The 16,381-nt window shown below is 42.0% G+C and overlaps 1 protein-coding gene across 1 annotated transcript in view; it reads right to left on the reverse strand.

Annotated features, from left to right (window-relative positions):
• Positions 1-722: 722 nt before the first annotated feature.
• The window catches only part of LOC129711640 (uncharacterized protein C7orf31 homolog), a 44,107-nt gene continuing 28,448 nt past the window's right edge, over positions 723-16,381 (reverse strand). The window contains 5 exon segments of the mRNA XM_055659442.1: positions 723-1,278; positions 1,280-1,990; positions 9,931-10,022; positions 11,028-11,202; positions 15,082-15,164. Of these exon segments, the coding sequence (XP_055515417.1) occupies positions 1,069-1,278; positions 1,280-1,990; positions 9,931-10,022; positions 11,028-11,202; positions 15,082-15,164 (1,271 nt within the window). The 3' untranslated portion in view covers positions 723-1,068.

Below are 16,381 nucleotides of genomic sequence, written 5' to 3' on the forward strand. Positions count from 1 at the left end.
TTGAGTCTGTCCAAAGCAAGTGATGTCTGCGAAGGGCGCTCAGCATCGTTAAGGACTGCTCTCACCCCAGCCATGGACTGTCTACCCTCCTACCATCTGGGAGGCGCTACAGGTGTCTCCGTTGCCGGACCAGCAGGTTCAGGAACAGCTTCTTCCCTGTGGCTGTTACACAACTTAACTCTGCACCTTGGTGATTGCCAGTCACCCCCCCCCCCCCCCGGACACTCCTTCCCCCAGAAAAATTGCACTACTGCTACTGTATGTACATATATATATTTTACTGTTCCATTATTCTAGGTTAGCTCTTGTGGGTGAGATGCTAATTGCATTTCGTTGTATCTGTACTGTACACTGCACAATGACAATAAAGGTTGAATCTGAATCTGAACTGGATGAGATGGCTGGGGGAAACCCACCACAACCTTGGAACAGCACAGACCCTCCACTCAATCTATCCAATGCCAAAGGGCAGTCATTTCACAGTTAAATGTCTTATGTCGGATTTGCGGCTCCTTCACAGGGCCAACCCTATACTCAGTTTTCCTCGGAGATGAATCTTTGCCTTAACAGTACATTCACACCGCCTGTAGGTAAAGCATCAGCCCACATCGCACTGATACAGTCATTGGCTGCCTTAGATTAAATATGTTTTTACACATAAATTATGAATAAAGATAAGAAAATGTTTCAAACACATAATATTTTCTTATTCCAGTAGCAAACGCATTAAGAATTAAATAAAAATCAATTCTTTAATTTTTTGAATATCTTATAATTGCAGATTAATGAACTGAACTAGAAGTGGGACTGTGTAAGTAGTGTGTGAACAGCAGAACAAGAAAGGAAGCTATTGAGTTGACATAGTTGGAAGAATAGTTAACAATTTATACACAGTTGATACAACGCTGCGTTCGCTTTTTTAAAATCCCGAATGGCCTTTGACAAATCCCATGATTCCTTGCATTTATCGAAATACCGAACTCGCTAAGATATAAAGTGCAGTAAAGTTGAAAGCACTTTGACAAATCATTGTTACCTTTAATGATTTCAAAGATTTTGAAAAGGTGGCTAAAGCGTTCCATTGTGAAAATAAGAAGAATTTAAACCAAAGAATGAGTGTTTTTTCCCGCAATATATGTTTTCCCGATAATCCACCGTTTTTTCTGGAGCTATCTCATGTAATTTCTTATGCTCGATTGACCTATTGAATGGAAGTGGGAACTTCAGTTTTGAGATCTGAAGCTTGGGGTCATCACAAATCATCCTGTTAACCCATTCATTCAACCGGTGGTGGCTGTTGTAGTATTCTACAAAGTTCCCAATTTTCCGTAGGACAGGATGTTGGCTGTAAATCACTGGTTGCAAGAATGCTTCTATTTAAACATTGTACCTCTTCTTCGCAATCATCTGCATCATTTGCTGAAGGTGGTTTGTTCAATGAAAAATGATTATCTTTTGATGTATAATCTAACAATTTGCTTTGAGGTAAATCTGCATACCTGATGTCATTTTGTACTGATTTTGGTCCTTCCGCCAGTTGGTCAAAGTCTTCTCTGCAAATTGGACTCACATTTATAACCGGAGTTGCCCAACAATCCATGATCCTTTCTTTCTGATGTTGATTAAATGCAGATGGTTTATCATAATTCCTTTTTTGTTCAACTTTGTACCTTAACATATGAATGTCTGAATAAGGGCAACAAATATTTGGTGGGTGGGGGGTTGTTCGGCAATGTATATTTTTCCAATTCATTGCTTCATTAGCATTTGTAATTGTCTCAACATTTGGAGGCACTGAATCAGTTTCACACATCGGTGGCTGTGATATCACATCAGCCCATTCATATGCTGGTATATTCTCCAGAGTCGGAGAGATGTCAACACACTGGTAGTCAAACTCATCACCTGCAGCACCTTCTTTAACACTATCCTTTTTCCTCATGGGACGGAGGGGTGGATTAGGCATCAAAGTTGGACGAGATTGTTCTTTCTGTTGAAAAATTTGAAACAAATCAAATCCGAAAAAAACAATTCCTTGTCTACCACATACCAACTACATTTACTAACATTTGGATGAGAAAGGGCTAGTTACTCACATTTAGAAGAAAATTAGTTAATTAGGAACAACCAACATAGTGTTGTCTGCAGCAGGTCATGTCTTATGAACGATTGAGTTTTATTGATGAGGTGACAGAGGTGATCAAGGAGGATAAGGCGGGGGGGGATGTTGTCTGTATGGATTTTAGCAAGATATTTGATAAAGTCCCTTTTGGCAGGCTGAATCAGAAGATTAAAGTGCACAAGATCAACAATGAATTGGTCACTGGGAAGTTTGCCAGAATTGTGTCTGGATTAGAGGCTATTAGCTATAATGAGTGGTTGGACAAACTTAGATTGTTTTCTCAGGAATGTCAGAGGTTGAGGGGAGACCTGATTGAAGTATATAAAATTATTTGCCTCGGGCGGAGCAGAAAAGATAGTACAGTAATTGCAACTTTAAAAAAGTATTATTACACAACCCAGAAGTCATAAATTGGTAATCTAGTAGGAAGTTCCAATCCTAAACTGACAATTTGGGAGCAACTAACTAAATCAAAGTAAAAGGTACTGAAGCTGAACACCTCTCCCAGGTAGTAAAATGTTGAAAGAGGTTAGAGCAACAAACCGAATATTCTATAACTGAGACAACATGATTGTGTCGAGTAGCAACAAAATCATGGAAAGGAAATAGTTTGGTGGACATCAAACAAAATAGCTGTGGCATGCTTTTGTCTATTTATAGCAATATGAATAAACATCAAAGTGCAAGAAATATACATTGCAGGAGGGGCCATTGTCTGAACTAGCTCTTCCAATCCAATCCAACTTTATTTGTTAAGCACTTTAAAACAGCCAATGTTGACCAAAGTGCTGTACAGAAGAATAAACAAGACATCATAAACAGACACCATAACAGCTCACATGAGGCGCAAAAATTACATATGAAATACAACAATAAATTAAAAGACATAAAACATGAGTAAAAATAATAGCCACGGAATAAAAGCAATCAAAAAATAAAAAAATAAATCAAGTAAATAAATAATGTCGACATCTTACTGGGTATCAAAGGCCACGGATAAGAGATGGGTTTTAAGAAGTGATTTAAAAACACTTCAGTGTATCTGTTTCCTGCTCTTTCTACATAACCTTGCAATTTAGAATATATATATATCCTATTAAAAATTACAATTCAATCTGTTTCCAACATCTTCTGAAAGTGAATTCTATACCATAATTCTGCTTTAAAAATGCATCCTCAACACACATTTATTAAAGGCAAAATGTGTTTAACTAATGATTGAATTCCTTGCAGATACAGTTATGGTTGATAAAGGTAATGTAGTTGCAGTCATGTGCATGTCTTCAAAAGGTATTTGCAAAAGTATTACATATGACTGGTTACCAATATTAAATTCTGCATATTCCTGGAGGAGTTTCTTCTAACATTATTGTAAATATTTGGAATTCTCTAACAAGGGCTGAAAATGTTAAACCATTGAATATACACAGGACTAAAATGAACATGAGTATCACGGATTTTGGGAAAAGGTGGGAAAATGTCTTGAGGACATGATCATATCAACCAAGATCTTAATGCTGTGGTAGATCAATAGACCATATGGACTTCTGCTGTTCCTTATATTCATCATCAAGCACAAAATGAACTACAGAAAGACAATAGAGTTGCCTGTTGCCTGCCTGGTACCCGGGTTCAGGACATTCCATCTGACGTGCAGAGGAATTTGGAAAGGGAGGGGTAAAATCCAGTGGTCGTGGTCCATGTGGGTACCAATGACATAGGTAGAACAAGGAAACGGAAAATTTGCTATGGGAATTTGAGCAGCTAGGGACTAAATTGAAAAGCAGCACCAAACAGGTAATAATCTCTGAACTGCTACCTGAGCAACGAACAAATTGGCATAGGGTCAAGAAGATTAAAGAGTTGAATGCGTGGCTCAAGGATTGGTGTGAGCGAAGTGAGTTTGAATTTGTGCGACATTGGCATGAGGGGAAGGAGAGACCTGTTTTGAAGGGATAGACTCCACTTGAACCCTGCTGGGACCAGGGTCCTTGTAAACCACAGACCTAGAGCCATAGATGGGGCTTTGAACTAAATAGTGGGGGATGGGGGTCAACAAATTGAAAATGTAAGGATGAAGTTAAAAGGAAGGAGAGTGCAGGAGAGGTTACCATCAGGTGTTATATTTGAATACACTCAGTATATAGAACAAAGTGGATGCGCTTACAGTACAATTAGAAATTGATAGGTACGACATTGTGGGCATCATGAAAGAGGATTGGAGCTGGGAGCTGACTATCAAAGGTTACACATCCTATCCAAATGACAGGGAGGTGGGCAGAGGGGATGGGGTGCCTCAATAGACAATAGGTGCAGGAGTAGGCCATTCGGCCTTTGAGCCTGCACCACCATTCAATGTGATCATGGCTGCTCATCCACAGATCATTACCCCGTTCCTGCCTTCTCCCCATATCCCCCGACTCCGCTACCTTTGAGCATATCTAGCTCTCTCTTGAAAGTATCCAGAGAACCGGCCTCCACATACAACATACAACAAATAGTCCTCCGTCATTTTTGCCACCTCCAACGTGACCCCACCACTCGCCACATCTTCCCATCTCCCCCCCTGTCTGCTTTCCGCAAAGACCGCTCCCTCCGTAACTCCTTGGTCAATTCTTCCCTTTCCTCCTGCACCACCCCCTCCCCGGGCACTTTCCCTTACAATCGCAAGAGATGCTACAATTGTCGCTTTACCTCCCCCCTCGACTCCATTCAAGGACCCAAGCAGTCGTTCCAGGTGCGACAGAGGTTCACCTGCACCTCCTCCAACCTCATCTATTGCATCCGCTTCTCTAGATGTCAGCTGATCTACATCGGTGAGACCAAGCGTAGGCTTGGCGATCGTTTCGCCGAACACCTCCGCTCAATCTGCATTAACCAACCTGATCTCCCTGTGGCTCAGCACTTCAACTCCCCCTCCCATTCCGAATCCGACCTTTCTGTCCTGGGCCTCCTCCATGGCCAGAGTGAGCACCACCGGAAATTGGAGGAGCAGCACCTCATACTGGGCAGTTTGCACCCTAGCGGCATAAACATTGACTTCTCCAATTTCCGGTAGCCCTTGCTATCTCCTCCCCTTCTCAGCTCTCCCTCAGCCCTCTGGCTCCTCTTCCTTTCCTTTCTTTTCCCCCCCCCCCCCCCCCCCCCCCCCCCCCCCCCCCCCCACCCAACATCAGTCTGAAGAAGGGATTTGGCCCGAAATGTTGCCTATTTCCTTCGCTCCATAGATGGTGCTGCACCCGCTGAGTTTCTCCAGCACTTTTGTCTACCTGCAGAAGAACCTCTTTGCTCCTATACTCATCTCCTCTCCTTATGAAGGGCAACATGCCATTTGGTTTCTTCACTGCCTGCTATACCTGCATGCTTACTTTCATTGACTGATGAACAAGGACCCACAGATAATAACAATAATAATAATAATAATAAATACTTTATTGATCCCCTCAGGGAAATTCAGATGTCCAGAAGCCCCCAACCAACAAGCCACAGATTCAAAACGAACTGCAGACAGAAAATACATAGATACACTGTGGACACTACCTGAGAGCAATAAATACTCAAAAAGACCAATAATTATTTATAAAAATTAAAATTGCAGTAATGCATCCCCTACAGCCTAGCGGTCCCCTTATAAAATCTAATGGCTACAGGGGTGAATAATAATCTCTCTTTCGCTCCGTTTTACAGGGCAGGGTGGAGGACCGGTTGTTTATCCAAGTGCTCATTGACTCTGAATTACATGGAGGGGATGCCCGGGGTTTTTCAGGATGACCAGCACCTTGTCACCCTGTATTCTCATAGCATCATCCATCTCAGAGTCCACTCTCCCCTCCAGCACTGAGCTTCGTGTAACCAGTCTGCCATTTGCTAGTTGTTTTAATGCCCTTGCATCTAAATCATTACAACAGCGTTGAAAATAGCACTTGCACCACCACCGAGCTGTAAAACATGTATAATTCAGTACACCTATTGAAGGATTTGAACATGAGGAAAAATCAGTCTGATGTAGCCTTCCTTATGGGAGTCAGAGCTGAAGAAACAGCAAGGGTAAAAATGCCCTCCATGGAGTTATATATCTGCCTTCCAACAATAGCCAAGATATAGCATATACATCATATCAGGAGTTACAATCAGCAGCTTATAGTTGAGCCTACTAAGAAAAAGATAATTCTGGATTTGTTACTGTGTGACAAATTAGATTAAGGTAGAGGAACCTCGACAAAATAGTGACACCCCCACACCCCCCACAGACTCACCGACATACTACACCTTGGAAACGACTGCAGGTGAGAGGGGAGGGAGCCCCACAGTAACCAAGCACGTCCTGGTGTTGGCAGAAATTCATTGAGAAAGTAATTAGCAGGATAGACAAAGGAGAGTGAGTAAATGTTGTGTACCTAGATTTTCAGAAGGCCTTTGATAAGGTGCCACCCGTGTGGCTGCTAAAGAAGATGAGAGCCCAGGGTATTCGAGGGAAGATACTAGCATGGATAGCATGTTGGCACAATGGCAGAAGGAAAAGGATGGGAACAAAGGGGGCCCTTTCTGGTTGTCTGTCAGTGACTAGTGGTGTTCCGCAGGGATCGGTGCTGGGGCCACCATTCATGATTGATATACAGTACAATGATTTGGATGATGAAGTTGATGGCTTTGTGGCTACGTTTGCGGATGATACAATGATAGGTGGAGGGGCAGGTAATGTAGAGGAAGCAGGGAGTTTGCAGAAGGACTTGAACAGGTTGGGAGAGTGGGCAAAGAAGTGGCAGATGGAATAAAGTGTAGCAAAGTGTGAGGTCATGCACTTCGGTTGCAAGAATAAAGGAGTAAACTATTTTCTAAATGAAGAGAAGATTCTGAAATCAGAGGTGCAAAGGGACTTGGGAGCGCTGGTGAAGACTGACAGTAGTTGATTAATATGGGTGTGATAAGTTATGGGGAGAAGGTATGAGAATAGAGTTGAGAGGAAGGAAAGATAGAGAGGAAGGAAAGATAGTTCAGCCATGATTGGTCGAGTAGACTCGATGGGCCAAACCATCTGCTCCTAATATTTATGAGCTTGTAGCAATGACAGCTGTTTTTTTTTTTACTTCTGGAGTTTTTCAAAGACTGACATAAGAAGCACTCGTCATTTTGATATATTTTAATTGTCTGGATGTGGGTACGCTGGGCATAATTTAAAAAAATCAAGTTAGACAATCAACAATAGTTACAAGTAATTTGGAATAAAAAGGGATGAATATATAAATCTCAGGAATACAGTATGGTGAACTAGGTGTAAACCTGATCGATGAAATGTGGAGTGGCAATCCAAACAAAATGGTACAATTTAAAAAATAAATGCTGATGTCAGTATATGATTCAAATCTGCTACCGGCAGCAAAAAGGTTGGCAACCACCCAACATGGATTAACAAATAGTAGTAAAGGTGCCATGAGAATTGTTTTTCATTCAACTTGGAATACTTGGCCCTAAAGGTGGTGGAAACAAATTCAACTCTAAATTCCAACTCTTTGAACAATTTCCAACCTTTGTTTAAATGTTTAATAAATGTATAATGACCCTGTGCTATTATATCTATATCTAAAGAGGATTGAAAGATTATTGCTGGGAACACAATTTCCAGCCATTCTTCCTTTGGTAAGCCAATCAAAGCAGTTCACCATTTTGACCATTACCATCTTTAATAGGGCTTTCTATATATTTTAATTCACCGGGTTTTTCCTACCCCTTCCTCCCTAAACAGTGGCAACATCCCTCTCATTTGTACAAAGTTGATTGGTATCTGAGCACCATTCTCTAACTCTGCAACATTTCCTTCTTTTTGTCATAGTCTTTTGGCAACCCCTTTACTCTTAAAATATTAGCCTTTTATTCCCCGTCAAAATATTTTCCCTCCCTTAGTTCAAAGTAACAGGCAAGAATCTGCATTTAAAAAAATGTCATTGGTGGAGAGAAAAAAAACACATTAGTGAAATTTTAAAGCAATGGGCTTCAAGTTCCTAGGAATAAATATCACCAGCACTTTGTTCTGGACTAACCACAGCAAACCTATGACCAATAAAACACACCAACGCCTCTACTTCTTTAGAATGCTTAGGAAGTTTGGCATGTCTCCAACACCCTCACCAACTTCCACATGCATCATAGAAAGCATTTTATCAGTATACATCACAGCCTGGTTTGGGAATAGCACCATCCAAGACCTCAAAGAATTGCAGAGTTGTGGATGTAGCCCAGACCATCGCGCAAACCAACCTCCCTTCCACCAATTCAGATCAGTCTGAAGAAGGGTCTCAACCCGAAACATCTCCCATTCCTTCTCTCCAGAGATGCTGCCTGTTCCGCTGAGTTACTCCAGCATTTTGTGTCTACTTTTGATTTAAACCAGCATCTGCAGTTCTTTTCTCCACATTTTGTCCCTTCCGTCAACCTTCTTTCCATCGACTCCATCTACACCATGCTATCTCGGCAAGGCCACCAGCATAATTGCGGACCAGTCTCACCCGTCACTTCCTCTTCTCCCCTCTCCCATCAAAGGGGTGGTACGGTGGCGCAGCGGTAGAGTTGCTACCTTACAGTGCCAGAGACCCAGGTTCTATCCTGACAACGGGTGCTTGTCTGTATGGAGTTTGTACATTCTCCCTGTGACCTGCGTGGGTTTTCGCCGAGATCTTCGGTTTCCTCCCACACTCCAGCCATACAAGTTCGTAGGTTAATTGGCTTGGTATAATTGTAAATTGTCCCTAGTGTTTGTAGGATAGTGTTAATGTGCGGGAATACACTACCTGGTCGGTGCGGACTCAGTGAGCCGAAGGGCCTGTTTCCGCGCTCTATCACTAAACTTAAAAAAAAATAATCAAGAGGTACAGAAGTTTGAAAAAGCATACCTCCAGATTTAGGGACAGTTTCTTCCCTGTTGTTATGAGGCAACTGCACGATCAAACTCAAGTGTGGTCCTGTCCCCCCCATCTACCTCGTTAGAGACCTTTGAACCATCTTTAATCGGACTTTGTCTTGCGCTAAATGTTGTACCTTTTATCTGTGCACTGTGGACACTTGATTGTAATCTTGTACACTTTTCTTTGACTGGATAGCACGTAAACAAAAGCTTTTAACTGTACGTCAGCATACGTGACAATAATAAACTAACTTAAATTAAACCTAAGCATCAAACAACCTGGGTGGATGGTAAACAAAATTTAGACTGGGAAATATTACACTCATTACAGTGCGTCTGTATTCTTCCTCCTTGCTCTGCATTCAGGCAAAAAGTAATGCCAAGACAGGAACAATGAAATCCCACGTGATTCTGTTCACAATGAAGGAAACCTAAATCAGAAGACACAAAGTGTTGGAGTAAATCAGCTGGTTGTGCAATATCCTTGGAGGACGTGGATGGGTGAAGTTTTGGGTAGGCACCCTACTTTGGAGTGATTAAAGGGGGGGGGAGGGGGAGAGGATGGCAGAATAGGAAAGGACAGGACAAAGCCTGGCAGGAAAGACCACTAACCGGAAACATTGCCTCTCTCCCTCTCTCTCTCTCTCTCTCTCTCTCTCTTTCATGCCTGAATGAATAAGCACTTCAAGCCGTTTCTACTTTTTATTTCATCTCTTCTACCTCTTTGCAATAGTCCTAAATACTTTTGTTCATTTGCTTGTATTTCCTTCTTTGATTGATGTAATTTAAAAGAAAATTGTCCAATAGAAGACTTAAGAATTATTTATTAGTTTAATGCCTATAGACATAAGCCAGATGTGTATATGCAACATATTATCAGAATGCCCCATTCCAGTTTAATGTAACTTACCAGTTCTGTGAAGTAGCTGTATTTTCCTGTAACCTTTGCCATCTTCTTGTCAAAGTAATCATCTAACTGAATTGGGTTCATTGGTCCTTGACCTATTATTATTATTATAAATAAATAAATCAATCAGTGAAATCGTGAATTCCCGATGCATAGAAATCTTGAAGTTAGTGGCCTATAAATCATTAGTTGATTCAAATAAATGGAACAATCTGCCAATAATAATGTAAATAAATAAAGTAAACCCTCGTTTCAATTCCCCTTTATAAAGGATTTTGGTTATATTGGATGGACCTGTTCATGCCACCCCGCTCACAATGTGCACCAGCAAGCTCTTCTTCATCCAATGTACAGTCCGCTGAAACGTCTGTTGTTGTGGATCACGTTGTAACCACTGGGGACAGCACTTTGTTCAGGTCGCTGCCACCGTTAGGACGTGCTTGGTCACCATGGGCCTCTCTCCCCTCTCATCAGCTGTCGGCCCATTGCTTTGTCCACTCGGTCTCTCCCCTCCATCATCGCCTCCTCCTCCTTCTCCCTCGGAGTTGCCGACATACTCCACCTTGGACGCAGGGAGCCGACCAACGCCAGCCGACAGGGAGAAGGGGGAGCTGGTGAGAGGGGAGGAATCCCCACAGTGACTGAGCACATCCTGTCAGTGACAGCGCCCAGAAGAAAGCCATGCTGGTCTGCACCAGCGAACCCTTCTTCACCAGCTGCCGGTGACACGACTGTCGTTGTGCAATAACAGTCAAGCAGACTGAATCAGTTTGAAGAAGAGTTCCGACGCCACCTATCCATGTTCTCTAGAGATGCTGCCCGACCTGCTGAATTTCTCCAGTACTTTGTGTGTTATCATCATCTGAAATTCTTTGTTTCAACCTAATGGTTATAGTGGACAATCGGCAGTAACCGACACCATCGCCTCGCCCCCCCCCCATCTGTCTGTTATAATGGGGGTTTACTATATTTCCTCAGTATCTTTAGTTGACATTATTTTAAGACCCAAACTGAAAATTTGTAATTTGTAATAAAAATTTAAATCCATTTGTTGCAGTCACTTCAAAGTGAAATATTTGATCAATTTTGTTTAGACTCACCTGTGAAGTCCCTTTGGTGTCTGCTTTGCCAATGCGATTTCTCAATGTTTTTCAGTATATTAGCAGTTCTCTCGGAGACAGCATGTGCAACAGAGCGCTCTGGTCTGTTGGGGGCAATGCTCTTTGGTGGTGTAGGATAGAATGTTTGCACCCGTTCTGTACCTGATTTCGGATACTATAATTAAAGAACAGAGGCACCATCAAACTGCATTTAGAGACTCAATGTCAAAAAATCTAGAGTCAAATCAAATGTTACAATGGCTTTGTTCCCGCTTTGTGACCTTCTTGACCTTCCCACAGTATGGAATCAGGTCCTTCAGCCCATTGAACTGTACCAATCACACATTGGCAATGAACAATTTTATTTTCCCCACATTCCCATCACTACATCCCAGATTTTACCACACAATCATAGGGAGAATGTGCAAACTCCGCACAGACATCAGCAGACGTCTGGATTAAACCTAGTTCATGAGCAGTGAGGCAGCAGCTCCATTAGTTGTGCTTCTGAGCCACAGTGTACTGTCTTGTGCAACTGCAATTTACACTGGGGATTCACCAGAATGAAACCAGTACTTGAGTGGTTATAGAGAGCTGAGACCCATTTCTCCAGCATATGTTTGCTAATTAGATGTGGACACAGAACATAATTCATCATATTGCCTTTCCTCCCATCATGTCTTTGCCAAAATAACATAAATTTCCACTGTCAAGCCCTTGTCTCAAAGATGGATAGTTGAGTGACAGCATTATGCTAGAATCCTATGCATTTTGTAGCCTTGATAACCCATAATAATACCAATTAAGGTACAGTGAAACTCGAATTACCATATGTGGTAAAGACTCATGTTCTTAGAATGCTGTAATTCTCACCGACCAAAGTTTTTAAAATTCAGTTGTTATTATTATTGACAACTGTTTAAAGTTAAAATACTTGATAGGTTTATTATTGATTATCAAATCTGTTTTCAGTGCTCTTTCTGTACACTTTCATTCTGTGAATTGGATAGGTGACATTAAGGAAGTAAAACAGGAAGTATCAGAAATAAGCAGGAGATCAGGTAACAACTGCAGAAAGCAAAACAGTTAGGTTTCAAGTTTGGAACTCTTCAAAAGAATTCATACAAAAAGAATGCAAATGCAATGTGCCCATTCAGCACACTTGGGCAAGTTAAAAGTGATTGTTTTTGCCTGTCATCATTGTGGCTCAATTTCTCCTTTTATTTCCCCATTTCTTTGTATGTTCTGGCCTGCTTGATATGTTAATAGTCAATAGACAATAGGTGCAGGAGTAGGTCATTTTGGCCATTCGAGCCAGCACAGCCATTTATTGTGAACATGGTTGATCATCCACAATCAGTACCCCATTCCTTCCTTTTCCCATATCCCCTGACTCCACCATCTTTAAGAGCTCTATCCAACTCTCTCCCGAAAGCATACAGAGAATTGGCCTCCACTGCCTTCTGAGGCAGAGAATTCCACAGATTCACAACCCTCTGTGTGAAAAAGTTTTTTTCTCATCTCCGTTCTAAATTGCTTACCCTTTATTCATAAACTGTGGCCTCTGGTTCTGGACTCCCCCAACATCGGGAACATGTTTTCTCAACACGTTACATGCACTAAGATTATCAGCTTCAAACCTCATCTTTACATTAGGTAATTCAACTTAAGAGTCATACAGCGTGGAAACATGCCCTTCAGTCCAACCTGCCCGCACCGAACAACGTCCCATTTACACCGGTCCCACTTGCCCGCATTTAGCTCATATCCAAACTTGTCCAATCCATGTACTCATTGTTCCTTAAACATTGCAATATTCTTCTTCTTCTACTTCTCCTTTTCCTCCTTCTCCTTTCCAGTTAGGCTTTCCGGATTCAGCTGCAGCAGGGTGATACCATCCGGTTCAACATCTGTAGGTGCCTGCCCTAAAAAGGACAGGTGCCAAACTGTGGCGACTGAGGTTGCATCTACCTGTGTTGCCACCTTCAAGGAACCTGCACTGCTAAATGTTCATGCACTCCTAAATCCCTCTGCTCTACAACACTCCCCAGAGTCCTACCACTAACTGTGTTGGTCCTGTTCATGTTAGACTTTCCCAACACCGAACCCTGTGGCACACCACAAGTCACAGACCTCCAATCCAAGAAGCAACCTTCCACCATCACCCTCTGCTTCCTTCCATGAAGCCAATTTTCTATCCATTCAGCTATCTCTTCTTAGATCCCATGCGATCTAACCTTCCAGAGCACCTTCCATGTTGAACCTTGTTAAATGCTTTGCTGAAGTTCATATATACATCTACAGCTCTGTCCTCATCAACCTTTTTGGTCACATCTGCAAAAAACTCAGACTCATTAAGACACGACCTCCCACGTACAAAACCCACGCTGACTCTTCCTAATCAGTCCGTCTGTCTAAATGCATGTATATATCCTATCCCCCAGAATACTCTCTAGTAACTTTCCAACTTCAGATGTTAAGCTCACTGGCCTATTGTTCCCAGCCTTTTTCCTACAGTCCTTCCTAAATGAAGGCACAATGTTTGCCACCCTCCAGTCTTACGGCACCAATCCTGTATTTAATGATGACTCGTAAATTTCAGCCAGGGGCTCCCACAATTTCCTCTCTAGCTTCCCACTTAACTTATCAAATAATTATCCTTTGTTTTGACCCTTTTCCTGCCCATCCCTCTAACTTCCTATACCTATCTTATTTGTCTCTCTCCCAGTTCTCATAAAGGGACTCATCAGTTGGCAACTGCTTCTCCTTCCCCAGATCCTGCCTAACCTGCTGAGTATTTGCAACTTATTTTGTTTTTATTCCAGATTTCCAGCTTCCGCAGTTATTCCTTTCATTTTCATTGCAAAGACAACTTCGACAATTCTCATTGCTGTTGCTTTCCTTAGTAGGCAGTGGATAAACTTTATATTAGGCCATAACACTCATACTTAAAGAGAAAGCTAGTTGAGTTAACTTCATAGGAATTTGAACGTGAAGTTAGTACGGTCACATGCAAAGTAGCAGTCAACAATGTGAAGCAGAATACTGAAGTAAAGTCAAAAAGCTGAACAACAACATGGAAGGAGTCCTATTCACCCAACCTGTCAGAAATGTGCCCTTTCCCCGACATAAATCAATTGTCTGGAATTTTCTACAATTTTGTTTAGAGCTATATAAAGTTTGTCACTATAAGAGTCGCCTTCTTGATAAATTTCTACAATGATCCCTTGCTGTACTATGGCATGAGCCAAAATATTTCCCTGGTTGTTCCTTGAGGCTTTATGGAATCCTGATTTGATCAATAACATTATAGTGAGAGAATAATTATGGTAGCGATCTACTCTTCGAGCCAATAGACAATAGGTGCAGGAGTAGGCCATTCAGCCCTAATGTGATCATGGCTGATCATCCACAATCAGTACCTCGTTGCTGCCTTCTCTCATTAGCCCTTAACTCCGCTATCACCAAGAACTCTATCTAACTCTCTCTTGAAAGCATCCAGAGAACCGGCCTCCACCATACCCATAATAATCTTATATGTTTCAATAAAATTCCCTCTCATCCTTCTAAATTCCAAAGTGTACAAGCCCAGCCGCTCCAATCTATCAACATATGACAGTCCCGCCATCCTGGGAATTAACCTTGTGAACCTACGCTGCACTCCCTCAATAGCAAGAATGTCCTTCCTCAAGTTTGGAGACCAAAATTGCACACAATACTGCAGGTGTGATCTCACCAGTGCCCTGTACAACTGTAGGAGGACCTCTTTGCTCTGATACTCTACTCCTCTTGTTATGAAGGCCAACATGCCATTTGCTTTCTTCACTGCCTGCTGTACCTGAATGCTGAATGCTTACTTTCAGTGACTGATGAACAAGGACCCCCAGATCCCGTTGTACTTAGGTAGCAACGTTAGGTAGCATTAGGTAGCAACAAATTTGTCATAAAATAAAAGCAAAGATGACCAATTTAAGTACACTACATAACTAATATTACATTAACTGGAAGTAATTGGAAGAAAATTTGTACTTTTCAGGCATATATGGGCACTTACATGAAAATATCCTTCTTGTCCTGGCCATTGTAAACCTTTACCGTGTGTAAATATTTCCTGTTTTTCATGTCTATATGGAAATCCTAAGATGTGATGGAAAATAATTAGTTCCATGGCTATTTATAAAACTGAACTATATACAGTAAACCCTCATTTTAATGAAAACCTTTATAACGGATTTCAGTTATAGCAGACGGACCTGTCAACGTCAGGCTCCCTCCCCTTTTACCACTACGGCTTCTTTGTGTTGGCCATCACTTTGTCCAAATGGCCACTCCATCCCTGTACCTCCTCTTCCTAGTCCTATTCCTGTTGCTTTGTCTACTCCGCCGCTCTTTCCTCTCTTCTCCCGTCCACTGCCGTCTCCTCCTTCTCCCCCGGAGTCACCAACATACTCCACCTTGGAAGATGTTGACGATTGTGGGGGAGGAGGGGAGCAGACAAAGCAACGGGTGCAAGGGGAGAGAGTCCCATGGTGAACGAGTTTGTCCTGTCGGTAGCTGCGATCTGAAGAATGTGCGTCCTGTCGAAGGCTACAATGTGAGCCACACCAACAGCCGCATCAACTGCTCAAGAAGGGCTCGCTGGTACAGACCAGTGGCATTGGCAGCTAGTTTTAAGGTAAAATGACACAAAGTGCTTGAATAACTGAATCAGTGTGAAGAAGGGTCCAACTATCGATGTTCTCCAGAGATGCTACATGACACGTTGAGTTACTCTAGCTCTTTGTGTCTTTTTGAGTATTAACCAGGACTTATAGTTCTTTGTTTCAAGTTTATCCAATAATACCGTACTCAGTTATAGTATGCAATTGGCAACAATGGACATCATTGCCCCCGATATTGATAGAATTGACTGGGGCAAGCATTGGAATAGTACCTGTGTACAAATACATTAAATTTATTTCATTCATAAATTTAGTTTGGAATGTTTATTTGTTGGGAGGGGGTTGTTTAATTTTCATCGTCACCAAACAAACATTTACAGTGAATACCACAGAGAAGGTAATGAAATCAGTTGTGGTTATGGTTCCAGTACAAACATAGAAACATAGAAATTAGGTGCAGGAGTAGGCCATTCGGCCCTTCGAGCCTGCACCGCCATTCAATATGATCATGGCTGATCATCCAACTCAGTATCCCATACCTGCCTTCTCTCCATACCCTCTGATCCCCTTAGCCACAAGGGCCACATCTAACTCCCTCTTAAATATAGACAATGAACTGGCCTCAACTACCCTCTGTGGCAGAGAGTTCCAAAGATTCACCACTCTCTGTGTGAAAAAAGTTCTTCTCATCTC

This window comes from Leucoraja erinacea, chromosome 2 (genome assembly GCF_028641065.1).
Source record: "Leucoraja erinacea ecotype New England chromosome 2, Leri_hhj_1, whole genome shotgun sequence".
Taxonomy (NCBI): Eukaryota; Metazoa; Chordata; class Chondrichthyes; order Rajiformes; family Rajidae; genus Leucoraja; species Leucoraja erinaceus.